At 52.6% G+C, this 25,140-nt stretch overlaps 9 protein-coding genes across 9 annotated transcripts; 3 read left to right on the top strand and 6 right to left on the bottom strand.

The window, feature by feature from the left end:
* Nucleotides 1-48: 48 nt before the first annotated feature.
* A1O1_07610 (KRAB and SCAN domains-containing zinc finger protein) lies at nt 49-1,603 on the top strand (the record flags this gene model as incomplete). The annotated part of the gene is made up of 3 exons (XM_007728477.1): nt 49-532; nt 582-721; nt 779-1,603. The coding sequence occupies 3 exons, from the start codon at nt 49-51 to the stop codon at nt 1,601-1,603; spliced, it is 1,449 nt and encodes a 482-aa protein (XP_007726667.1).
* Nucleotides 1,604-4,585: 2,982 nt separating this feature from the next.
* A1O1_07609 (uncharacterized protein) lies at nt 4,586-6,952 on the top strand (the record flags this gene model as incomplete). The annotated part of the gene is made up of 1 exon (XM_007728476.1): nt 4,586-6,952. One exon carries the CDS (start codon nt 4,586-4,588, stop codon nt 6,950-6,952), a length of 2,367 nt encoding a protein of 788 aa, XP_007726666.1.
* A 776-nt stretch (nt 6,953-7,728) lies between these two features.
* Nucleotides 7,729-8,161, bottom strand: A1O1_07608 (osomolarity two-component system, phosphorelay intermediate protein YPD1; the record flags this gene model as incomplete). Its single annotated transcript, XM_007728475.1, has 2 exons — nt 7,729-7,984; nt 8,067-8,161. 2 exons carry the CDS (start codon nt 8,159-8,161, stop codon nt 7,729-7,731), a joined length of 351 nt encoding a protein of 116 aa, XP_007726665.1.
* Nucleotides 8,162-12,322: 4,161 nt separating this feature from the next.
* Nucleotides 12,323-13,841, bottom strand: A1O1_07607 (aspartate aminotransferase; the record flags this gene model as incomplete). The annotated part of the gene is made up of 3 exons (XM_007728474.1): nt 12,323-12,484; nt 12,572-13,500; nt 13,634-13,841. The coding sequence occupies 3 exons, from the start codon at nt 13,839-13,841 to the stop codon at nt 12,323-12,325; spliced, it is 1,299 nt and encodes a 432-aa protein (XP_007726664.1).
* Nucleotides 13,842-14,518: 677 nt separating this feature from the next.
* On the bottom strand, nt 14,519-16,507 carry A1O1_07606 (uncharacterized protein; the record flags this gene model as incomplete). Its single annotated transcript, XM_007728473.1, has 1 exon — nt 14,519-16,507. The coding sequence occupies one exon, from the start codon at nt 16,505-16,507 to the stop codon at nt 14,519-14,521; it is 1,989 nt and encodes a 662-aa protein (XP_007726663.1).
* A 507-nt stretch (nt 16,508-17,014) lies between these two features.
* On the bottom strand, nt 17,015-17,437 carry A1O1_07605 (uncharacterized protein; the record flags this gene model as incomplete). Its single annotated transcript, XM_007728472.1, has 1 exon — nt 17,015-17,437. The coding sequence occupies one exon, from the start codon at nt 17,435-17,437 to the stop codon at nt 17,015-17,017; it is 423 nt and encodes a 140-aa protein (XP_007726662.1).
* A 1,687-nt stretch (nt 17,438-19,124) lies between these two features.
* A1O1_07604 (uncharacterized protein) lies at nt 19,125-20,330 on the bottom strand (the record flags this gene model as incomplete). The annotated part of the gene is made up of 2 exons (XM_007728471.1): nt 19,125-20,133; nt 20,191-20,330. The coding sequence occupies 2 exons, from the start codon at nt 20,328-20,330 to the stop codon at nt 19,125-19,127; spliced, it is 1,149 nt and encodes a 382-aa protein (XP_007726661.1).
* A 568-nt stretch (nt 20,331-20,898) lies between these two features.
* On the top strand, nt 20,899-22,306 carry A1O1_07603 (uncharacterized protein; the record flags this gene model as incomplete). Its single annotated transcript, XM_007728470.1, has 3 exons — nt 20,899-22,016; nt 22,075-22,170; nt 22,225-22,306. 3 exons carry the CDS (start codon nt 20,899-20,901, stop codon nt 22,304-22,306), a joined length of 1,296 nt encoding a protein of 431 aa, XP_007726660.1.
* Nucleotides 22,307-23,656: 1,350 nt separating this feature from the next.
* Nucleotides 23,657-24,685, bottom strand: A1O1_07602 (2,3-dihydroxyphenylpropionate 1,2-dioxygenase; the record flags this gene model as incomplete). The annotated part of the gene is made up of 1 exon (XM_007728469.1): nt 23,657-24,685. One exon carries the CDS (start codon nt 24,683-24,685, stop codon nt 23,657-23,659), a length of 1,029 nt encoding a protein of 342 aa, XP_007726659.1.
* Nucleotides 24,686-25,140: the final 455 nt, after the last annotated feature.

Raw genomic sequence — 25,140 nt, 5'->3', positions numbered from 1 at the left:
CATCTCTCTCCATCGTTCCTTCTCCATCAATTGTACTGACCGGCAAAAATGCAGACTTCAAACTTCCGATTCGACGTCGGCCCTTTCACAAAGCCTCAGAGCAGCGCTGCAATTCAGCGGGCTTTGAGACCACCACCGCCATTTCCTGCTAAGGGAGGAATGGACATCGGAGGACTACTGAACGCGAGGAATGCTGCGGCCGCCGACGCTGAGCTCAGACGTCAACTACAGGAGTCGATGCAGATGAACGGCGGCGTCGCATACGGCATGAGCCATAACCAAGGCCCGCCCATGGCTCACCATCCCCAGCATCCTATGCAACAGCCCAATGGAATGCCCTATGGGGCGATGGGACAACCGCAGCACAACCCTCAGATGTATGCGCAAAGTTATATCCCTCGACATGAGGCTCAGAATGCGCTTGATGACAACTTTGGTGCTATAAAGCCCAAGAGTGAGGGCGCGCCGAAAGCATTTGCCTGCAGTACTTGCCAGAAGGGCTTTGCCAGGCGGAGCGACCTCGCCCGGCATGGTATGTTGAGTCATCTTTTTGTCTGAATACTTTATCTGACCCTTCTCAGAACGCATACACAGTGGCATCCGGCCTCATGCTTGCGACTTTCCCGGATGTGGGAAGCAGTTCATTCAAAGGTCTGCCCTGACTGTACACGCAAGAGTCCATACAGGCGAGAAGCCACACATGTGCGAGAGATGTGGAAAGGTTAGTCTTGAAAATTTCCCATCGTTGAAATCTTTCCTGATGCTAATGTCTCTACAGCCCTTCTCAGATTCCAGTTCACTTGCCCGACACCGCAGGATTCACTCGGGCAAACGACCTTACAAATGCCCCTATGCCAACTGCCAGAAGACCTTCACCCGGCGGACGACGCTCACGAGACATCAGAATCATCATACGGGCACCATCGAGCAAGCAGCAGCAGAGACTAACGCCAAACTATCGACCACCCAGGCTCAGAGTCAGTCCATTTACGGATCTACTTCCGGCTCTTCGAGGCACTCCACGGCCTCGCCCGCCGACAGAAACCTTTCGGTCTCACCAAACACAGAAATGCCGCCTGTGACGAATGGAATGCAGCGGCAAGGTTCGGATTATGGCTACATCCCCCAAAACCATTCATTGCCTCCGCACATGCGTTCCGACTTCCAGCAGAATGCATCACGCCAAAGTCCCTCGCTTGGTGGCCACACTCTTCACAACTATACGAGTGCGCCTCAGCAGAGACCAACCACGTCGCACCCTAGCAGGTATGGCCCACCCCGGCCGATGGAGCCTCCTGCAACCGGCACAGGCAGCGGTGGCGCTTCCCCTCACATGGGTGCTCTCGGATGGGGATCGCCTAACAATGGAAACCTTCCCAACCCTAACACGATGGACAACTATGCTTATCCAGATCCGGCTTATGGTGGTCATCAAATCTACTACCCTGGCAGCAGCATCCGCCGGCCTCAGAGCACCGAACCGGAGGACTATGGTATGCGATCTCGGCATCCGCATATGGCGCACCATGTGCCTATTACGGCGGACTGGAGTGCTATGCCGATAGCTGTCCAGGATAACCGGCAAGAGCGATATGTGATGTAGGAACCGTCACAATCAACCTTCGACCCGGTTGCAGCGACTGTCGCGCCAGGACAAGCACTCGCCTTTTTCGCCGACGCGGCGATGGAGTCTCGACCGTTTCCACTCTGTCCGACCCTCCCGAGCGCGCCGGAAGCAGTTGCAACGCCCCCAAGCGCCAACAGTCATTTACTCATGATACCCCGAAACGGTCATTTCTGATTGTCAGCTCGTCATCGGTTTACTCGGCTTTTCCCTTTCTTGATTGTATGATTTTCATGAGTCTCATTAATTGAAGCAGGACAGGGTGGATCAGGACTCAAATGTGCTAGGAATTGTACAAACGATATTTGTCCAGAAGAGGGAGTTGGTGAGGGTGGAACCTTTTTACATCTGCGACGGCAGTGGCTGGGAAACTACTAGCCGGATGAAGCACAGACATGAGGGTGATCAAGGCGCAATATTGGTCCCCAAGGGTGTGAGGGCCTGAGGCGCCTGGAGTCTTCCGCATCGAATGGGAGTGGCGGCATCGTTGACCTGATGATTTTTCAATATGGGCTATTGTCGTTGACGCCAACACTATTAGTTGCTATATCGCTTGTCGCGTTCAATCAATCAACCGTTCAAGATCTTGTCTACTCTGTACTGTGGTATACGGCCTACCAGGCCCCATTGCAGTCTGCTGACGTATCCTTGCTTGGTCTAGTCAGCCTCAACCGATCGTCCTCTTGGATTGATCTGGGAGTCTGGGACATTTTTCCGTGTTCGTTAGTTGTGAGGTACAGTTCATCCCTCCCCTTCGTCTCATGCTCGATAGGTGAGCTGGAGATTGTGGTGTGATGTATCTATCGTACGGTATAGGTTTGAGGGCTTTCTTTGGCCACGTCTTTTGTCAATGGGCTAGCGACCTCCCTCCCTATCTTCATTCGATCTAGACCATCGTGAGTGTTCCTCATACTCGCACTCCTGTAGACCCGCAATCCATCAAGACGAAAGGAGGGAGTGAAGGAGGTGGACAATTCTTTTAGTCTCTACGATGGATGTGGATGGCGATGTCTCGGTTATAGCCTGGCTTTCGCTTACCCCCCCTGGTTCCTTGCTTGCCTGCATGATGCAAGTCATTCCTGCTCTCCACACGATCCGGTGGATCTCTCTACGGGGTGCAGACTGAAGAAAGTTCATCGTTTGGCCCGCTTACTCAAGGGATCCATCCTCCTCTTGACTATTCTTGTCCTCCGTTGTCTCCTTTTCCCCCTGATGAACGATGGGTTGTCAAATCCCAGTGCCGAGCTAGTCAGCGCTGCTCTATGGAGCTGCTGCTGGAGCAGGGTGTTGTCTGATACGACGACAGAATCAGCTCCTGCAGACTTGACATCAAAAACTTGAAACTTAAAAGACTGTTTGGCAGGTGGATTCGTGGGCTTCATTCGTGGCCTTGTGGACCACCTTCTATGTAAAGTAGTGAGTTCTGTGAATCGTGGTTGGATAGTGTCCACTCCATCCATTTACTGTTGGCCCCTGGGCAGTAGACAGTGTCCACTGCTGCTTGTCACAGCATCCATAGAGTATTCTTTCTGCTGGTGAGGTGGAGGGAGGGACAAGTACGTACCATTTCTTCCAGTCATAGAACATCGGTAAGCATCCGAAGTATTGAAGTTCTCAGAGTCAGCAGCAGATTGTTCATTATTCATTATTTAACAAGTGTCGACTTACATAGCGAGTAGACACGCTCATGCCTGGATCGGAAGATACCTCATGGAGATAATATTACCATATACTACGTGGCACTGCCATCAGGGTAAAGGTTCTTGCCGAGTCTGAAAGTCTACCCCTGCCCTTCTCCATGCATTTTCATTGTTACCATCGACTACCTGCGTGTTTCTGTTTGCTTGCAGACTGCATTCTTGATTGGAGCCATCTCAAAGCAGACACAGTCTTCCTTTCAATGCTCGTGGTATTTCTGGTGCCCAAGTTGGAACCACTGACTTGGTCTTGTTGGACATGGGTAGTGTTCACGACTGTTCGGCATTCAACGCCTGCAAGATTTTCATTGCCCTTTGTCTCCCCACTCCCCTGTCTCAGCCTCGCGGTGGCAGCCTTGCAGCGCTGAGTCAGCACCCCCGACGTGGATGTTGCCATTCCCTGTTTGCACTGAACAAGCGATCATCAATGGGTTCAGACATGCATACCAAACACAAATGTGATGGTTTGCCCTATGTTGACGGACTGGATCCATCTGCAATGGCCCTCTTGAACCCATCCTTCCCTTTCTTCCATGTTTTTATTTCAACAATGCTCGTTGTGGTGGCGTCACACGTCGGAGTGTCTGCGTGTAAAGGGGCACGCAGCCATGCAGCAGAGCCTTGCGCGGGAATAGACCCAATCACCCTTTTCGCCATTGCCATGCGATGAGGAAACGGAGCGCAAAGAAAGCAGAACATGAAAGAAGATGAGCCTCTCATCCTTTGAGCGTGCCGTTTGTAACGAACCGCGTTATCTGATGGCTGTTTATCTTCTCTTCTGCCGCCCTTACTGTTCTCTCTTCTGATCTACTTCCCGACCACTCACTCTTCATCGGTCTTGCATTGACTTGAGAACCTGGTCATCGAGGGTCTCTGAGCTTATAACTTGCCCTCAAAGGTTTGGAGAAATGATCTAGCACTTCTCGCCGAGCGCCCTTTCCTATGTCCTGCTGAACCGAGTGGTTCCTATTGCAAACTTACTACGCTGCAGTCTTCTCTGTCATCTGCTGGGTGTCATGATCCCACCACCATCACGGCCATGGCGCCGTCGAATTTCCCCTGCTTCGCTTCCGCCCCGCGAGTCTGTCGTCGAGCAATTCCGTGCACTGGCGCAAGAAATGCAAGGCACAGCTGCTCGACCTGGGGAAACTGCTCCGGCAGTACAAATTCCAGAAAGAACCAGAGTCCAGCAGTCCAGCAGTCCAGCTCATCTCGTGCTGCTTCGAATTCGACACACTCATTTGTCAGCGCGCAATCCGATGGCATGGATACTGCAGAGGAACAAGAACAACTCGAGTCCAAACAAAGCTGCAACAACGAAGATGAACAGGCACAAGACCGAGAAAACGGAGACAGAGACGAGGCTGAGAACCGAAATGCAGAAGCAACAGCAGCAGAAGGACCAGGTCAGTTGGAAGGCAGTGAGTCCGGAGACACCGAGTTCTTCACACCAGATACGTCCCCAACAGACACCGAATTCCCACTCATTGACCAGGATCATGATCAACAATCGAGCGCACGCCGTGTGTTGGCCCTATTTGGACTTGGAGGCACCTCGGCGACGACCTCGTCGATATATCACACGACAGAATCAGAACCAGCGTCAAACTCAACGTCAGAATCGGAATCAGATACAGACACAAGCAGTGACAGTGGCAGTGACTCGTCGTCACCAGGCGGCGGTACACCGCTGTCGCAGGCAGTGCCTCATCATGACCATCATTCAGCGGCGCCTTCAACAACTGCCCGTCGGGAGCCCTCCCCAGAACCATCGACAGGTGAAGTCCCAGGCAATGACAACAGTGAAGCAGCCCCGTCTTCACGTCAACAACAGCGGCCGCCAGCATCGATAGCAGCGACACCACCTTTGTCACCGTCACTGCGTCCAGGACACGCCCAAGCAGTTGACGAGCATTCACATTCAACGTGTAAACATAAATACGCAGACTCTTCTCCTTCTGAACCATCGTCTCCAAAACAATTTACGAGCCTTACATTGTCGGTACCATCGAACCCGAGAAACTCCCATCCTCCGCCCCCACCGATACACTCGCCTCCATTACCATCATCACCCTCTGGTTCTCGTCCATCATCGTCATCACCACTGCCGCAACCATCAGCACCCGCAGCGCCTTGTCCATTAGGACCTCCTGCTACGGCATCGCCGTCTTCGCGAACCTTCCTACTGGATCTCCTGAATTCTCCCACGGCGAAGGCACTGTTGGAGTGTGCCGATAGCACAGCACACACGGCCAGAACCTTTCCCACCAGGGCCACTACCAATCGCCCAGACGCACAACCTGATCGGCAAGATCTCACAACCACCATGTTTCCACGCAGAGGCTCTGAGACAGGAACTCCTACTGAAAGCAGAGATGACACAGGGACAGGCACTTCCAGTGCACCCGCACCTGCACCTGCACCTGTGCCTGCGCCAGTGCCAGCACCAGGACAAGGACAAGCGCCAACACCGCTTAACCCGCGGGCCGCGTTGACCGAAGACCAAGTCCGAGCATTGATTGTGATGGACGATGATTTCGATCCGATCCCGACTGAATATCGAGATGGCTTTCAGGGGTATCAAGACATTGTGTCGGGTCGGCCAAATGCTCAAGCTCAAACCCAAACTCAAACTCAACCACAACAACCAGCGCATGCACAGCCAGGGCCAAGACCCAGAAATGAGGGCGCTGCCCAGACATACCTCCCTGTATCATATGGACTCAACAACCGCGAGCCAGGAAACACTCCATTTGGGATCGGTTATCCTAGCCCAGCAGGACCGAGTCCCATGGGGTCGGGCACGCCACCGGTCGAATACGGATATGGTTTCCCACCAGGCTTGCCAAACGTACCAGCGCCAGGCTTTGCATATGGAGATGGACATGGCCATGGACATGGACATGGTCCTGGAGCTGGCAACGGGTATGGGTACGGGCATGGACATGGACACGGGTTGGGGCCTGAATATGAGTTTGAGTATGGGCGCGGTTCACCGGCGAACATGAACATGAACATGGGCATGGGCATGAACCTCAACCCTGGCCACAACGGCTTCGCGGCACCACCTGCTTTTGGCGGCCCTCGACTCGCTCCACCGTTCGCCAGTCCCCGTCGTCGTGGAAGTCCTTCTCGCCCCGGCCACAGCGCTCATGCGTCCCTGTCGTCCCTCCATGCACAGCAGTCCTACGGACACGGTCCTGGGCCGGGAGCGGGAGGACCGACCACGCCAAATCGAGGTAGCCACCACAGCCGCGCCAATTCTCTCTCGGCTATGCCACAATCCCTCCATTTCACTCATGCCGAAGAGTATCCGGGCAACCGCCTCAGAACGGCTGCTGCAGGTCTACTACCCGCATTGGGGAGTCCGGGGCCGGGTTTGCTTGAGACGCGTGGCACCAACAATCATCTTGCTCCTCCTTACGAATCGCGCAGCCCTTATTTTGGTCGCACCAGCTTGTATGGGCCACGTCTTGCGCGGGAGGCCCGCCAAGACGCTGATGCTGCCCGTCCTCCATTTCGGATTGACAACAATCTGTCTCATGTCAATGCTAGTAGTTCTCGTGAAGCGCCGTTGAATGGACGGGGTGAGGAGGAAAATGGGAAACAGGCCGACGGTGATAGATTGTGAACGAGTGGCCCTGACTGCGACTAGCTATGGACGTGGGATGTGAGCTGGAACGTCGTTGCAGGGAGCCGAGGGGAGAGAATGACGACGATATTGGACGGTAGGTGAAAGGTGAAGAGAATTCGGCCTGGTTTCGGCTGTTAGTGGTGCGCGGAAGGCAACGTTTGAGCTGAACGGTGTCCTAGATTCTAAAGTTGTTGATCCTTTTGTCATATGTGTTTGATCAAACAATACTAAAAGTCCAGGAACTCACAGTCCGCTTCAGCAAGAGAGCGAGACTAGGAAACCCATCTCTCTGTATGAATAGGTCAACCGGGATTAAATGGCATGATGGCACCCACAGCAGTAGTGTCCTTGTCCGCAACGGGAGAGAAGTAGCAAACAGACGCAATATCAGAAATCCAAGCACGACATGCAAGCAAGAAATGGCTTTAACGGACAAAGCAAAGCAGGAAGTTCGTTGCATACTTCCCATTTCATTCCTAGCCTTAAGATGATGCAAAGAATCTGTACTGTCGGTCCATCCTCAGCCTGAACCGTGGAAAGCATCAAGTCTCCATTCACTGGTCTATTATCGCGTGGAACAACGGCGGATCTTTGTGACAGGCAGTCAACCATGCTAGTTCATGCAATCGCATATCTGGTGGAAAAGCAGTGTCGTCGTAATCAACCCCAGAATGTCGCTCACCCGACATCACAAGCGCCCCTTCGGATACAAACTGTACTTTTATCAAAAGTCGTGTCGCGTCGTACTGGTGGAAATAGTGGTGACCAGGCAGCTAGGCCTCGGCGTAGAACTGCTTCATGAGACTGTTGACGACTTCATAAGCCCGCTTGGCTTCAGCAATACTCTCCCCGATCAACCGAAGGCACTTGTCTTCGTCAGGCTCGTCGGATTCGCCGGTCTCGTTCTTCTTGTGTCCATAGTGTTGAATCTTCTCGCATTCATCCTTCACCTTGGTAAAACCCAGCGTGGCAGAGGAGCCTTTGAGGAAGTGGCCCAGACTTGAGAGTTCCGCCAGGTTCTTGTCCTTCCTGTGAAAGGCGCAATGTTAGCACTATCCTATGCACTGTGGATGCGATCAACTAGCGCGGTGGCACACAGTGGTCAACTTACATCGCAGCATCCATCTTGGTAAATGTTTGTTCTGCTTGTTCAAGAAAACCGAACACTATTGACTTGCTGAATTCCCGTTCGTCCTCTTCATCCATGTCAAGGATTTGTTCGAAGGTAGCTTTGTCGACATTGTCGCCGAATTCGAAATCTCCCTGAGCGAACAAGCCAGGTTAGCGTTGTCCTCATGCTCAGGTATCGGATCCGCATTGCAATTATCATCAACGGATATCTTAGTCCGTGGAATATATTATACCCATGCCAACGTATCGGGTTTCTCACCTCTTCAGACATTCTGGAATGTGTTGTGCGAATACCCGGGAGGGTGATATTTCTGCCAGGGATCGGTAGTCCTCTGGCTGCGACGGTCCGAATATTAATGAAGTGAACCGCACCAAAAGCAAGGAAGGTAAAGACGTGTTATCGTATTATCGAAGGTGAGGAGAAGGATTGTTTCGGCAACAGTCTACTGTCTGTCCTCAACTTGTCAGTTATCGGGACAAAGGGCTGAGCAGTGACTCGACACCAGTGTCTGTCTCCTTCTCGGTGCTGGTATCAAATAATGAGACTGGAAGCCACCCACCTCCGATTTTCAACCAGCGATACGCTGGTTTCACTGAGCAGGAAATTTGATGAAGCAATCGGCAATGTGATGAAGATGTTTTTGTCAAGCAGAAGACCAATCGCCCAGCGCAGACCAAGATGTCGCACTTATGCTTGTGTAGAGGAAACAATAATATTGCCAAGTGGAATGCGAGTCTCTTGTTTGTTGAGATGGAAGAGATTCTCGCAGTGCGTTGACGGTGAGTTGTGTAGAGGAGCGCAGTCAGTCTGTAGTAATCGCAGTGCGTAGTCGAGCAGCAGCAGAGGGTTGTGGACAGTGTGGTTGAGTGGTAGTAGTTGCTTCTACTAAATTACTAGTTGACAGTAGTAGTGCTAGTAGTAATGAAAAGGTCCCCTGCCACTGCTCCCTCGCCCCCAAAAATGGAAGTGACGTACGGTTTCACTGTCTAGGACAAAGTCGATGTTGTCGCTTGCTGATCATCGCAGGGGCCTCAGAGCACATAAATTCTACGTATCACTATCACCCTTACTATGGCTATGGCCATCATCAGAACATTTGCTGTTACGGCCGCTGCTATTTGCCTGCTACTGCTATCATGTCCTCGAGTCCACTCTTTTACAGCTGTCAAACTCTCATTGCAAGGCCGAGGTGAACTTAACTCAGACGAGCAGCAACCAAGCTCGGCGCCCTTTCCACTGGCTTTTGAGGCTGATTGATTACTACGAATGACATTAGGAACAGGTTTGAGGCGGGGTCGACGGGACTGCAGGCTGCTCTCTGGTCGAACCTAGAGCTTACTCTGTAGAAGCCCATGACTGATGCGCGACTAGGATTGCCCGATACGTTCGGTGCCAGACCCTATCACAGTAATCCTCGTCCCATCGCAGGGGTCCCTGGGCCCAAATCGGCTCAAGCGGCTCCTCCTAACCATGTTATATGTGGGATCATAGTCGTTATTGTCTGCGATATGCCTTCCTTTCTGTCGCGAGCGAGCGAGTCAAACCTACGATATTCCTCCGCTGTCGCAGATCAACCCGAGTTGACCGCTCTGAGGACTCCGGATACGAGACATTGGGTGGGGATCAAGCGGGTGCCCATCGTGACGAGCGCTCGCTGGGAGTACTTAGTGGTGGCACGCGGACGAGAAGCAGCAGGACCCTGTAATTAGTTGGGACCCATCCCACCATTATTAGGTTGCAAAAGAATGCTCTCCAGGCGGAGAAACGTTGAAGATGTTAGGCCAGGCTGAGGGTTAGGGGTGCACTCTTCTGCCCATCTGACAACCCGGAGACGATGAGACTGAACTTTGCACGCATACACTGATATACCTTCGAACAGTGGCGCGTTGTTTGCATATCTCAAATTGCTCTTCATCCGCCGACTATGCTATCCATCCTGCCAGACCTACAATCGGTCTGCGGTTAGCTGGCTTACTTCTGCCACAGAGTGCCTCGCTGCGTGGGGTCAATTGAGTGGACATGCCCTTACGAATATACTGGACTCTCCTTTGCATCCTTGATGCTGACCCCCCATCACACCCACGACCTCGATTTACCATCCTGGGAGGTGCAATTGTTGCAAGTCACAGAAACATTCCATGGCCGTGAGAAATGTATTGCTCAGCACGCGGCTCATCCTGCACTTCCATCGGCGAGGCCTGCCCCTGCAGAGCACGACATTGGCGCAAAACGCGGTGCTGCCGTACTTGTGCCCGCCCCACGAGAAAATCCCCTACACCTACCTCCCGGCAACAAGACAGATCGACATTGGTATTGTATGGAATGGGAAGCTGACGGCGCTCTTGCAGCAAACCAAATAAACTCCAGCAATGCCCACTCACACCACATGCAGCCCCTGGCACCGAGCCCTAAGGCAGAACACATCGTCTTGTTGTTGAAACTCCGGCAGAGATCTCGAGGCTCACGTTTCTTACATGCGACGTCAAGTGTTGGCCCCCAGTCTGAGGACATTGACCTGCGGGATGACGTTGTTCACTACGTCGGGGTCGCTCGATTCCATAGCGACGAGATGAGCCTTACATCCAGCACCACTGATATATAGTCGCTATGAACCAGAGGACTCGGTGAGTGTCAGCTGGCAGTGTGCTTAACCTGCTTAGACATCTTCATGCAGATAGGCTCCGCATTTGAACTTCAAGACGAGGATGGAGACTATGGAAGGGGTCAAAAAGAAAGCCCGGCAGCAAATGATGTCAACGGGCAGCTCGCACCAGGTCGGCTTGCCACCCTCGTCCAGGCCTAGCTCGCTAGGATGGCGACATGAGAGCATATTTGTCCACGTCCACCATTTTACCCCTGCTCTTATACTTTGTCAGTCGTCCCGGGCCCAACACCGTTGAGCATGTTATCAATTACGCACTTGGCCCGGCTCTTTTGAATTGCATTGTGAAAGGAGAATACGAGCAGAGGTCACCGGGCTTCCCATGAGGAATGCCGGTCGAAGAGGACATGTTACACTAAGAGAACGAGCAGACCCCGGCCACTGAATATTGTGACTGTTGTCTGTCTACTCTCTTCAACTCCTTGAAGCTCCGAGGGACACTGCGTATGGCGCAGGAAGAAGCAAAAAAGAGTCGCCTGATACCTTCTGCGCCCAGTGTACTGGTTCCAGCTTTCCTGGAACCAAACGGTACTACCTTAGTATCTCCGAAACTATACCGAACTGATCACGATTACAGGTAGGTGCGTATAGTTTACGGTTCATGCATGCTGTCTGATAGCTACCCACTACATGCAGACCAAGAGGAAGGACTGCAGACTGCGGCTGCAGAAGGATTGTTAATCCATACCTTCAGCCTAGAGGGCTCTTGTTCTCTTGTGCAACATGCTGTGGACATGCCTTGGGCGACAGGTAAGTGTCCCGACGCTCAGCCGGAACCGAACAACGTGTCGGAAAATCGCATGCCACAAAAAGGAGAAATACGGAACACATATCAAGGCAAAATCTGCGGCTGAGATAGAGGTTGGCCTTATCGGACGCCCGAGTACAGAATAGCAAGCCCGCAATCCCTGTCCACACGTCGACCATCGAGTCTGTCACCATCGCATATTGCAGCTACATTCACACTCTATATCGAGTTATGCATCACCTTGACATGCTCTTTGCTTGCCAATAGCTTGTTCTACCTTGAAGATATCGTAGCATGGGGATCCCCGAGTGAAAGAAAAGTACCATCTTGCATGGCTGACGAGTTCTACGTGTTAGGAAGCGCTCGACATGCTCAGAATTACGTTTCTCCCCCAGTACACCGACAGAAATCTCGATAAAAACATCGCTGTCGTTGCCACATGCCTGGCTGAGATTTTTCTTCTCTGTTCGACCATCTAGCCTAGGAATGGTTGACGGAAATACGGGTGCCACATTCTATGCGAAGGGTTCTATGATGCGGCCAGTCCATTCCATCCACATGCTAGAATCATCTTCGAGAAAACGGAAAAGCTTTTGCCTCTAGACAAACCCGCCTAGGACTCGCTATGACACATCTGGCAGAAGAGCTTACCCGTCCCCCTCTACCCAAAGCAGGTACGAGATAAAAGGAAGACTCTATCCACTCTCCAAGAGTGCATATTGGCTGCTGACCTTGCGGTACCGAACCCCATCGCCGTCTGGCCTCGATACTGTTGCGCCATTTGGTGGCCGTCACCTGACGATCCTGCTCAGGAATGCCAAATTCTTATCCGGTGACTTTGTAGATTGCCTCTGCCAATCTCTTGACATTGCCGGAAGTGATGCCAGCCACGGAGATACGGCCGTCCTTGGTCGCATAGACGGAGTGTTCTTTGGCCAAGGCGTCCATCTGGTCAGGTGTCAAGCCGGTGTAGGCGAACATGCCGATCTAAGGACCAAAAAACCCAGGTTAATATCAACACTAAAGCAATACAGTATTGTTGGCGGACAGGGCAGATCGTGGTGAGTATCTTACCTGGTTGGTGATGTGATCCCAGTTATGCTTTGAGCCCAAATCTTGAAGGTTCTTCTTCAGGAGTGCTCTCATCTCGATGATGCGGTCGGCCATACCCTTAACCTCACCCAGCCATTGCTTGTTGAGCTCCGGGTTGTTGAGGATTTCGCTGGCAATACGGGCACCGTGGACGGGAGGGTTGGAGTACAGAGGACGGACGAGGATCTTGATCTGCGAGTCGACACGCTTCTTCTCCTCAGGCGACTCACAGACAATGCTGAAGGCACCCACGCGCTCGCCGTACAGGCCCATGTTCTTGGCGAATGATTGAGCCAGGACCAGACCATGGCCTTGCTCGATGAACAGACGGACGGGATATGCGTCCTTGTCAGTGTCGCCGGATGCGAAGCCCTGGTAGGCCATGTCGAAGAAAGGGTAGTGGCCTTTCTCCTTGACAAGGTCGCTGAGTTGGCGCCACTGCTCCGGGGTGGGATCAATACCGGTCGGGTTGTGGGCACAGGCGTGGAGAAGAATCATGGATCCAGAGGGAGCTGCTTTCAGGTCTGCCACCATACCGTCGAAATCCAACCCGATGGTGTCCTTGTTGTAGTACTTGTATTGCTTGACCTCGAGACCCGAATCATTAAAGACGGCCTTGTGGTTGGCCCACGATGGGGTAGGGATGTAGATTGTCTTCGCGCCGGGGTAGAAACGGTTTAGGAATTCACCTCCTATTCTCAGCGCACCGGTTCCTGAAATAGACTGGGTAATGGCGATCCGGTCTTCCTCGAGCGGTTTTGAGTCGGGCCCATATGCGAGCAAGGCAGCGGCTTTGGTGAATGTAGGCACACCGGTGATACCAGCATATTCTTTGTCAAGGGCGGAGGAGACAATCTTTTGCTCGGCGGCTCGGACGCTGGGAAGGACGTAGGGCTTGCCTTTGTCGTCACCTGTGGACAATGTCAGAGACCGCTTAGATCATACTTGTGCATGTGTCTGCTAGGAGTTTGCAATCGCAGGAAGTATTCAGGTGGTATGGTTCAAGAGGATAGATATAGAACAGCATGGATGTAGTTGACTCACGATATGCGCCCACACCCAGGTTAATCTTCTCCGGAAACGAGTCTTTCTTGAATGCCTCGGTGATGCCCAAGATGGCGTCAGGAGGTCCTTCCTTGACCTGCGCCCATGTCGATGCGTTGACAATGCGGATGGCCTGGGCCTTGACTTGTATCTGCGCTGGTCGTTGCCGGACGGCCGCACGAGCGACTGGTCGGAGGGTGGAGAGCATGATGCCAGAAGTACAAGGGAGTTTTCTGTAGGGCCGAATCGCAGTACGCTGCGCAGGGAGAGTGCAAGAGAAGCCGATCTGAGACAGACGTGAGGATGAACGAAATAGGAATCCTTCCTGTTGACGATGCGACAACAAGAGAATGATGGATGGAACAAAAAAGGTTGCGTCGTCTAAAGCTCCGGCGAGTCACAACATGCACTGCAGTGTCGGGGATTTTTGGGGTATCAGAATCTCCAAAGGGCGCAGCGCAGTGCCGTCCGATATGAAAGCTTGTGTCAGGGGGGCTAAGGGCACCAGTCGGGGTCCCGGGGCGCTCGTATTGGGGAGTTCCGATATCGCAGCCTGCTAGTGTTAGGCTACAGGTACGTACTTCTGGCTTCAAGGGCTGGCTAGGGTAGGAAACCTAAGGTGGGTAGGACATTTATCAAAAGTGAATCTTGAAGCAATTGCCTTGGAGCTCCGTACAAGACAGTACTGCCCTTGATATCTTGCGTTCAGCCGCCCTTGATCGGCTCTTCCACTTTAATGCAAACGGCCACCGTGTAATACGAAGTCGTGGGCCGTTAGCTTCTTACGTGATGCCTCCCATACCTACAGTATAGGACAGACACTATGATGGACAGCGAAAATAGCTGTGGCGCACCGCAATGAGAGAGCATCATTCGAATAACCACTCAAGCCAATCGCACTCCAGCCTGCTTGTTCCTTTTGCCCATAGTCCCTTGGGCGCTGCTCATGCCTGTCAACTGGCTACTATCCAGTATACTGGCGGCCTCTCTCTTCTTCTCCTCCGCGATCTTCTTGAGATGTTTCTCCGTCTTCAACTTGCCACTTCCTTTACCATGGAACTGGTGACTGAGATGCTTGAAGGCCTCTTTCTGGTTCATCATCCTGCCGTCGTCGTCGACGTATTTGATCTGGACGTCGGGCTTGTACTCGCGATTGAAGGCCGCAGCAGCTTGGATCGAACTGTGATGCTCACGTTGAGTGTTTTGCCACCGAGCGTGCTCCTCTCGCTCCTTCATCGACATGCCCGTCAGTTTTCCCGACTGCCTATCACGCTCACGCTGCATCCGCGCTAGTCTCTCATTCTCAGCCTCTTGCAACCTCTGCTCGATAATGAACGTCTGTCGAGCCTTGTACAGCTCCGTTTTGTCGGTTGGATCACCATCCTTGAGGATTCCTCGTTGTCGAAGGAGGCTGAGTGCTGCACCCACACCTTGGTCGAGCGTCTTCTCCTCTTCGAGTCCAGTGTGTGGGACGTCCGGACTGAGCGTAGATCGTGCGCGCTTAAGTCTATCGAGGAGCTCCTCTTCGTTCTCAATCCCGCTGTATGCTTCACCCATAGGATGATCTTCTCCCTCGTGTTCGCCTTCGGTTGGGTTGTGGCCATCGGGCTGCTCAACAGACTTCTTGATCCTCCGTTCGACTTCCTCCTCTCTCGGCCGTGAGGACAGATTGTCCAGAAACAGGGTGGTATCATCAAGCACCAGACCCGCATTCGCCTCTTCCTGAGCTTCGGCATGGTCTCTCTCCTCCTCCTCTTTGAGCTGCTTGATGATGTCTTCCGGCTTCCGCTTCTGCTTTTTCAAAACGGCTACACGGTTTCTGGCAAGCGCATTGGCCAAATCATCGTCGTCGTTGAGATGGTCTTCAGTATTTCGAGTTCTGGCAGGAGCCGGCCTGTCCGAATCAAGCTCCATAGCATCACCGTTGTTAGTGTCATTCTGTGCAGGGAAAATATCATCGTCGTCGATACCAGCAATCCTCTGCCTCTTGGACGTCTTCTTCGACTTCTTCGATTTTTTCATCTTGATCTCCATATAGTCTGAAACCGGTTCTGGTTTCAAGATGTCGAGACTGACTGTATTCCTCAGGACGTCACCAATATGCTGCCGCTTAGCATCCCGGTCCTGCAGCACGCCCTGCCCGTCCAGAGCAAAGGCCTTCCGCTTTTTCTCGTCATACTGCGACAAAACGCCTTGCTCCGAATCATCATTGACGTCATAGGCTGTCTTTTTCTTCTTCAGAACGAGCTTTTCCTTGAGCTTTTCCTTGGCGATAAGGTCGGCACTCTCCAGAATGTCCTCCTGGTCGCTCTGATCACCGGCGGCAATTTCGGTATCCTTCAGTGTCAGAATTTGTTCCGAATCACCATCCTCGAACTCGCCAATCTCATGTGCAACCTGTACACCAGCGAGGTCCTTGGCAGAATATTCCAGCCCGGCTTCTCTTTCCCGCTCTGCCAGCTCTCGAGCCAGGCGTTCTGCCCGTTCCCGCTCAATCTGTGCTTGTCTCTTCTTCTGGGTTTTCAACCAGGTCTTCGCGTCCAGATCAGCTCCATCATCAACGTCTCCTAATCCTTTCCCTTCGAGCTTCGAATTTCTGGCGGCGGCATCTCGGGCCTTTTGAATTTGTTGTTTACGTCTTTCCCGCTCGACGCGTCTTCTCTCTTCTTCCCGCAACTTTTGGTAGTTCTCATACCCCGCGGCCTCGCGGGTGTCCAAGGTCGACGCGGGTTCTTGATCGCTGTCGTCGCTTGCAGAATGGTCTTTGAATGTTGGTCCTTCAGAGGTTGGTGGAGGTTGTCCACTTACGTTCAGCAACGGTAAACCCAGACTCTTGCGGAGCTTGTTCATCTGCTCGATGTCCGGGGTCGCCATGATGGCTGCAGCGAAGCGCAAAACCACGGGGTGCGGGTGTAGTTGTGTATATGGGGTTCAAGCAGATGAGTATCGGGTTGTCTGCGGTGAGGCAAACTTGGAATGATGGAATTGTCTCCGAGCCGCAGGCGGAGTCTGATAGCGATGGGTGATGTGCACGTGATTGAGTCCAGCCTTGGCACCGCTGCTTTAGTATATCACTACTGTATGTAATTAGTCCTATCAATGGGTACACGGTGGGTACCTCCTACCTGATTTAGTGCTAACTCAGTGATATGACCGCCACGAGCATGCTGTATGATAACTACCTATGTAGTCCTGCCAAGTAGTAGTAGGACCTACATCATATTGTCTCTGATCCGACAACAATACTAATACTATGTATGGATTGCTAATATCGGAGAGTTTTGTCTATCTTGTTTACAAAAGGCCGTTCCCCAGCGACAGCCTGTAAATTGATCTCTAGGATGTCCAGTATCCGTCGCCAATACCGCATTGACTTCCAACTCACGTGCGGCGTGACAAAAGATTCGGTGCCCTCCACAGTGGATGGCCCTTTGGTAATGATTCTGGATCCGTCACGTTCAGCGCCGCTGCTCGAACCAACCCCTTCTCCAGCGCATCGATGAGGTCAGCCGTCACCACAAGAGGCCCCCAGCCGATGTTGCAGAGAAACGTCTTCTTCTTTGCGAGGATCTGGAACTGCTCTTTAGCGATCATACCGCGGGTGAGATCCGTTAGTGGTAAGCTCACAACCAACAGATCTAGGTCTTGGTCAAGAAAACGGTTTAGGTCGTCCTTTGTTGCTCCGTGGAACCATTTTGACTGAATAAGGCCATCAGGGTCCCCTGTTCCCGGTACCGCGTAGCTTTCGTCTTTGCGGGATTCTGGCGTCCTCTTTTCACACATCGTGAAAGCCACGATGTCCATTCCTAAGGCTTTACCGAGCTTTGCACACTGTCGACCGATGCTGCCGTATCATAGAATACCCCTGCTTTGGGGTCAGGTGAAGAACGACTCAAAACGTTACGTGGAAGTTGAAACCTACATCTTCATACCAGAAGAGTCTTCAGTCTCGGTTCCTGACTGGTAAGCAGGCTCCCAATATTCGTCAAGCATGTGCCTCTCATAACGACGAAAATGGTGTTGAACCCCTAACCAACTGGCAATCGCCCATTCGGCAATCTGAGGGCTAGGCCTTGTCAGTTATACACAAGCCGAACGTGCGTCATGGCGCTCATGGATGTACTCCATTTCCGCTGCAGAAGGTGACTGCTGGATCTTCAAATAAAGGGTTCCCGACACATTGATCCGATCCGGCCGAGGTGAGCTGGACAAACTTCAGTCGTGGCAGCAGCTGCGCCTCCGGGAGCTGATAACTGCACAAGAGAGTCACGCCTTCCCAGACATCTCGTGAAATGTCTTCGTACTTGAACAAGGCTCACGTCGGCGAAGCCACGTTGTACCATCTAACCACAACCCCGGGATATCTGGCGGAAATGCTCGCGGTGAATTCGTCAATTGCATTGCAGGGAAGCAAGAGCAAGAGGACTTCGTGGCAACCGCTGTTAGAAGTGGCCTTAGATTGCATCTTGATGAGCGTGCATTGTCCTCAAAAATTTGACATTCGGATGCTTCGACGATTTGTAGTAAGAGATATGAGCATTGTTCTGAAATCCAGCCTCCGGCGCCTCGAACAGTCCCTTGAGAAAGGTTGCCAGATCAGGTAAAGTGACGCCCAGCTCACCCCGGATTAGCATTAGAGTGATGCCGACCTGTACTCACCCCCGGCTCGCGGGAGCGGATGAGCGCTCAGCCTGGCTCTCGCCCCTCGTGGGGCCGAGATACTAGGAGGCCACCACGGCTACCTGTACCGTGGCTTCGGTGGGGAGGCACGTGGCCGGTCGGTCTATAACCACCTACTCGAGACCTTATCGCTGCTCATCAGTTAGACTTACTCTTCACTAGCGATACAGGTGGGCTGCAACCAATCATACTGGCTGAAGACAGTGCCTCGCCGGATTTTCGGTAGTCTTATACCATGTAGGAGGCTAGTGCAAGGCCAGAATGTCAAAGCTACATACGTTGACGGACTAAACAACCTCTCGGTGTTTCTGTACTCCGGACTGTCATACTGTAAGAATGCATATTTGGTCGCAGTACTACATCAATTACGCCACTACTGTGTCTCGGTGATCACATTAAGCTGCCTCGAAGAAGCAAAAGCAAATCAAGCATATCACAGGATTCTAAACACGCTCGACTGAGCTCTGGACGGCAGCTCATTTATTACTTTAATAAGAGGGAGTCGCTGTAATGGGTTGTCTTCGTGCCAATGAATAGAGATACTTGTATGTTAGCTGGAGATTTCAATCCCCAGATGTCAACCGAGCCAATAGCCTTGTGGTCAGGGCAATATCACGCTCAAGGTGATGTGTGAGTTGCTGTTGTAATCGATAGGCGCGCACACATTCAGCCAACTCGACACGAATTTCGCGACATCGTTCGAGGTTTGGATTTCCCCGCATACATGAGAGTTCTGATAAGATCGTATAGAGTTTGAAAGGACGAGACGTCGACGAGGGAAACTATGTATCGTAGAAACGGTGAATACAGCTCAGAAAGGCCAAGAGATCAATAGGACACTTACTTCTGCAGAGATGGCCTTGTCGGGAATCCCGAACGGGAGATTGCGAGCGACCGCGATCTTTCTGTCCAGGGCAAAGGCCGACCAAAAAAGGCGTCGCTTCTGCTCGGTTTCGGCGAATTTATGCAAGCCCAAATCAACACAGACACGCATTGCGACGCCGCTCAAGGCCCATGGATCGGAGTAGTCGTCGCCGACCAAAGCAGCATAGTATGCCAGCCCGACCAAAGCTTCGAGGTCTCGAAGTGGTTGTGGGTTGGCTATCGCTGCAAATGCTGTTTCCAAGTGTACGATCGCCGTTCGCTGGAGACTGGATGCTTGAACCACGGAGCCCGGAGAGATATGGACGGCCGTCGTGGCCAGCATGAGTGCTGTGATGAATATGGAGTAATGGGGTGGGTCAGAGTGGTAGGTCGCTTGTAAGTGCTCATGAACGGCATCTTCACTCATGAAAGGAAGATCGGGGAGAACCGCATGGCGAAATTTCGAGAAGACCTTTTCAGCAATGCTTTTTTGTGGTAGATGGAGCGGTTTGGGAAGGAGTTTAGCAGAAGCTGTGTTGACGGGGAGAGTGGCACTCAGGATCAAGGGTCGGAGGTAGAAGTCCTGGGAGGAGGTTGTCTCGGGAACAACCATGGCAGAGAGCGAGGCATCCCTGATATCGTCGACCAGTGACTGCACAGAGTCTTTCTCCTTGGTGTCGGTGGACGAGAAGAGATTTTCTATCAAGCTTTCGGAATGTGCTGAGAGCGGAGAGGTCTCCCCCATGAGCAATTCCATGAGAACAGGATCGTCCGTCGGACCTGTGGATTCTGGATGCACCCCGTCCCTGTCTTGCACCATTGCCGGAACAGTTTCTGAATCATCATGATCATGATGTTGGGGTGATATAATGGATGAGGTGGCATGACCACCGACTTCCGCTGCTCTCAGCTCCTGTTCAAGATGGGCGACTTCGGCTTCGAGATCAAGGACATAGCTGCCCAGTAACGGTCAACTTGAAGCCTGATGTGGGGTGTGGAGAGCATTGTCTTACTTCATATAAGCCCTGGCCGGATTGCGCACAGGATACTGACAGTCATGACCGATCCGGAGACATCGTGAACATTTCGGACGTTGACGGTCGCACTGCAGAGCCAGTGTTAGTGGCGAGATAGACTCGACTCCATACTCCATAGTAAGTGAGCGGGGATTCCTGCCTTGACTCTATGCGACCTGCATTTGGTGCATGCGGGTGCCGCTCCAGGATCAGTCATTTCCGCGAGTCCGGTCCGGCACACCTTGCAGGCTGTCTGGATGACCCAGTCTTGCACATGGAAGAGCGATGGCGCTTGGTTCTTGAAGCCTCGCCGGGTACTCCGATCGGAGTCCTAGTGCCGGCGCCAAGCTCTGTGTCCTTTCCGTTAGTATGTAGGTACTGTGGGTAGTGGGTATTCTCTGCTTGCTTACATACTCTGGCCGGCGTCTCCTGTGATGATTACCCTCGGCCGGTGGATGGCCGACTCGGATACGATAACAGCTGCCGCTATTTGTCCGCATATGAGCGTGGCCACCGTTGGAGGAGAACGCTAGCGTCACCCACCGCCTCGATCGCTAAGGTACCGACTTCATCTCTACTCACAGAGTAGAAGATGTATCTCGCAGAGTAAAGATCGTTGCTCAATAGGTAAACAGTGGTCTTTCCCACAGCCCTGCACAACAATAAACGACTTGCAGTATACTAGACAAAAAGATCATCACGACCATGATCGCCCAATCCTTAAGCTCGGCGTACGCCAACCTTCACACCAATGCGGAGCGGATGAATGACACCCTACAGTTCTCCTGCCAATGGGGGAGCACCGAGGATGGTGGAATGAACCGACTCTCTGGAAACGACGACGACAAAAAGGTTCGTGACTGGTTCATTGCCGAAACGGCCAAATACGGTTGCACGCACAAGATCGACGTGATGGGCAACATCTTCGCCATTCGACCTGGCCAGAATAACAGCCTTCCGCCGATTGGCTTGGGATCACATCTTGATACACAGCCTACCGGTGGAAAGTATGATGGCATCCTGGGAGTTTGTTGCGCCCTGGAGGTTCTCAAGGTGATACATGAGAACAACATCACCACGTATGCGCCGCTGGCTGTGATCAACTGGACTGACGAGGAAGGAGCGCGCTGGGCTCCGGCGATGCTGGGCTCCGGGGTCTGGGGAGGTGTTTACACCACCGAGTACGCTCAAAACGTGGCGGATCCAGAGGGAATCACCCTCAAGCAGGAGATTGAACGCATCGGCTACGTGGGGGATGTGCCGTGCTCGTATGAAGCGAATCCTTTGCTGGCACACTTTGAAGTTCATATTGAACAAGGTCCAATACTGGACGAGGCTCAGAAGCCAGTGGGTCTCGTGAAATCGGTGCAGTCTATGCGATGGTATCAGCTGAATCTCCGAGGCCGGTCGGCGCACACTGGCAGCACGCCCATGGATCGACGAAACGACACCTTGCTGGCCGCTGCTAAGATGATTGTGGCTGTGAACGAGGTGGTCACCACCCCTGAAATCGCCGCACGTGGAGCCCGGGGAACTATTGCGGTCATCAACTCCCTTCCCCAGAGCACCAATACCATCGCGGGCGAGGTGAGCATGAATCTGGACCTGCGGTCCCCCGAAGATGAAGGCGTCACAGAGCTTGAACGACTGTGCCGGGAAAGATTTGAGAAGATATCTAAGGAGCTGGGAGTCGCTATGGAGATGAACCCCTTCTGGGAATCTCCAGCCACATATTTCGACGAACAGATGAAAGACTGCATTCGAGCCTCGATGAAACAATATGAGTGCTCCCACGAAATCGTCAGCGGAGCAGGGCACGACAGGTAAGCACAGCATGTCTTTTATGGCTGGGACATTGAGCGCTGAGACGTGGTTTGTTAGTGTGTACACGTCAAAGAAGGTCCCTACCGCAATGATCTTCGCCCGTTGCAGAAACGGCGTGAGCCACAATCCTGCCGAATACAGCCGGCCAGAAGAGTGAGTGCACTTCCCTTTCCTGCAGTCGAGACTCTCTGACTTATCATATCACAGCTGTGCGGCGAGTGCAGAAGTTATGCTGGGCGCCTATTTACAGTACGACGAGATTATCAGACAGAAACATGAGAAGAAATAGGGCTGTCAGTCCATTAATGAGACTCGATCTCACAGGACCACTAGGATCAGGATGGCATCTCTTGTGAACCGAGCCCACTCAGGATTCACGGTAGCCGCGATCAAGGCACCGGGATATCAAGAGCTTCCGACTGGATCCTTCAACCCCAAGAATATCTCCATCTACTTCCCGGTCTTGTAGATTGAAGACAACTTTAAAGAGCACGTGGTATAGAAGGGTATCCACCATACAAGACCTGGGTAAAAGTGTTGATTCGCTACTTTCGAGGTATAATGCTGCAATTGCCTGGTTTCGTACATCACGGTAGCTGCATGGTCGATAGCCGTTGTAGTCAAGTCCGCGACTCTCACTGGTCTTCGGAGCACAGCGCAGACCAAAAGCCGCACTCCATATGCGACTCAACAGACACACAAGTGTCATAGGCACTTTAAATATCCATATGTCCGAGCTCTTCTATTCTACAAGCCCTTCAATACGTCGACTTCGCGGGCACACACGGCAATGAGGCGACCATAATGGCTTATTGCCGCACTGGACCATGCCTCTAGAATACTGCATTACAAGCCCGTACCTCAGCGCGACCGAGAGGGTCAGAAAGCCGGGCGAGGGCGAAAATGCTGGGCCAAATATACGACAGAGAATAGTGCACCTGTGCACAAAGCTAGGAAGAGGACGCCTTCGACGCAAAGGTCCCCAAGACGGGACTGAGCAGGCCGACAAGCGGCCACAACGACGTGCCGGCTCAGATTATCGCCTCATTGGAGAAGATTGAAGCCGCCAAAACCTTCGGGTGAGGAGGAGAGCTATCTGATAGCATGGGAAGGAACAAACACAGAACCATCCGCTCAAAGACTCCTCTTGCTAGGCCAACGGCATAGGAAAGCCTGGGAGCTTCGGACATGTTGATGCGCCACGCCAGACTTTTGAAGCTCCAAGCGATGGAGGCTACGCAAATGCCGGTTCCAGCTCAATGGTGCAAGGATTCTTTCCACCCACAAAGATGAACGGATATGTAGTGGCTCTCTACATCGTGTCTCGAGCATGTCTCGCGAGTACTCTCCCTCATACCAGCAGCAGCAAACGAAGCTGGCTAGCTTTTGCGAGAGGAGAGGAGGACTAAACAGAGGGATACCATACACCTTATAGCCAAGGCACTCTACACATCAACGGTCGCAGAGACTTGGAAGCGAGGAATTTCAATCTGATCGTGAAACGTTGCAGTCTTTAGTGCGACGAGCATACAGTTGTGAACCTAGCAAATTTAACAAGCCCGTTCACTTCTCCCAGGACCCCCCAAACCATTTCATCCGGGTATCGTATCAACAATCCAGTTCTTCATGGAGACGTCCTTCAGTTGAATTTCTCAGTGACACAGAAATCCTGGTAGACCATGCCACAAATCCACTCAACCACGGGCTCATACAACAACATCTTGCTCGGGGCACCTTTCATGGCGCCCAGGAGAGCAACCCAGTTCAGCACCTCATGGCCACCGTGGCCGGCCTCTTCTTCGACCTCTTCGTAGGTCAACTTCTTCATCCATTCAATATCCCCAGCCGAATACTTCTGCATGAACATCCGGTCCCAATCCCAGTTCACAAGGGGATGTTTCGAGTTGAGAGGGTATTCGTTCTTCTTGGCCATTTCAACTTCGTAATCGTCAAAGTCGACGAACAGGCGGGGATCCTGCTTAAGGTATGATTTCCCCTCGGTTTGGTAGCGCTTGATACGCTTCAGGAAAGGGTCTGTCGGCGGGTCTCCGCCCTGAATTGGGTTCCAGTACGGAGGCCAATGGGATAGACCACCGGTACATAGGAAGGCGACTTTTGTGTCTTCGGGCCAAGCGGTCTCGATGCCGTGTCGAACGGCTTCGCCGAGGTTGTATGCCCGCTTGTATGAGATAAGGGGTGGTGTAAAGACGTTGATAAAGACGGGGATGATGGGGACGCCGGCAAGAGATTGTTCGACACCCATCAATTTCCACGGCATCAAGAGGTTGTTGCCATACTCACAAGGTCCAGCCCGAGCGACATCGTACCCTTGCTCCACGAGAGAGTCTAAGAGTTTCTCAGCCAGAATGGGAGCACCAGGAAAGATGGTCTTCTTGTCAATGCGGAGAGTCTCCATCCATTGGTCAGCTGGACCGACGTGCTCGTCGGCAACACCCATGATGACTGAAGGGCAGAGGTTGCGGAAAAAGTTCTCGAAGTGGTCGTCGAGGAAGGCGACAATCACATCGGGTTGCGCCGACTCAAGTGAGATGCCGAGCGAGCGAGTTGCATCTTCGGTCCTCTGGCGGACGTCTGGTTGAGCAGTCTCGGGGAAGGCGAGGGCACCAGGAGCATGGGACAATCCCACAGCAGCGACGACTTTGCCCATGGCGGTTTCGTGAGCTCTATCTGTTCAATTATGGTTTGGACGAAGAATAATGCGTCCAGCAGAGCGTAAAGGACGAAGAATCAGTTTTAGATTGTAATGGTGGGAAAGAATGCATGAACTTGGATATCTCGATTTGAAGATATAGGCAGATCGAGACCGGTTGCCACCCCCAGAGAGGAGGCCGATACTTGGAGATGCAGAGTGTTTGCGGTAGTCTAGGCGTGCAGAGACCACGGAAGGTCTTTGAGACTCCTGCTGAGGCGAGACTCGGGCATGGGCCGAAGGGAAGCAATGGGAGTCGGAGCTCTGCGCAATTGCTGGAGGCGGATCGCTCTTGGGGTCCACAGCTTCCTGATAAGGGTGTCGATAGCCAATGAAAACGCGACGGCCGAACAGCGACGATGTCCTGGATTTGAGCTCCGCTCTTAGTTCTCGAGGTTGTAGGCTTGTCCATG

The sequence above is a fragment of the Capronia coronata genome, assembly GCF_000585585.1.
Source record: "Capronia coronata CBS 617.96 chromosome Unknown acBCG-supercont1.7, whole genome shotgun sequence".
In the NCBI taxonomy this organism is placed as follows: domain Eukaryota; kingdom Fungi; phylum Ascomycota; class Eurotiomycetes; order Chaetothyriales; family Herpotrichiellaceae; genus Capronia; species Capronia coronata.
The sequence above is the reverse complement of the archived record's forward strand: the minus strand, read 5'-3'. Positions and strand labels throughout refer to the sequence as shown.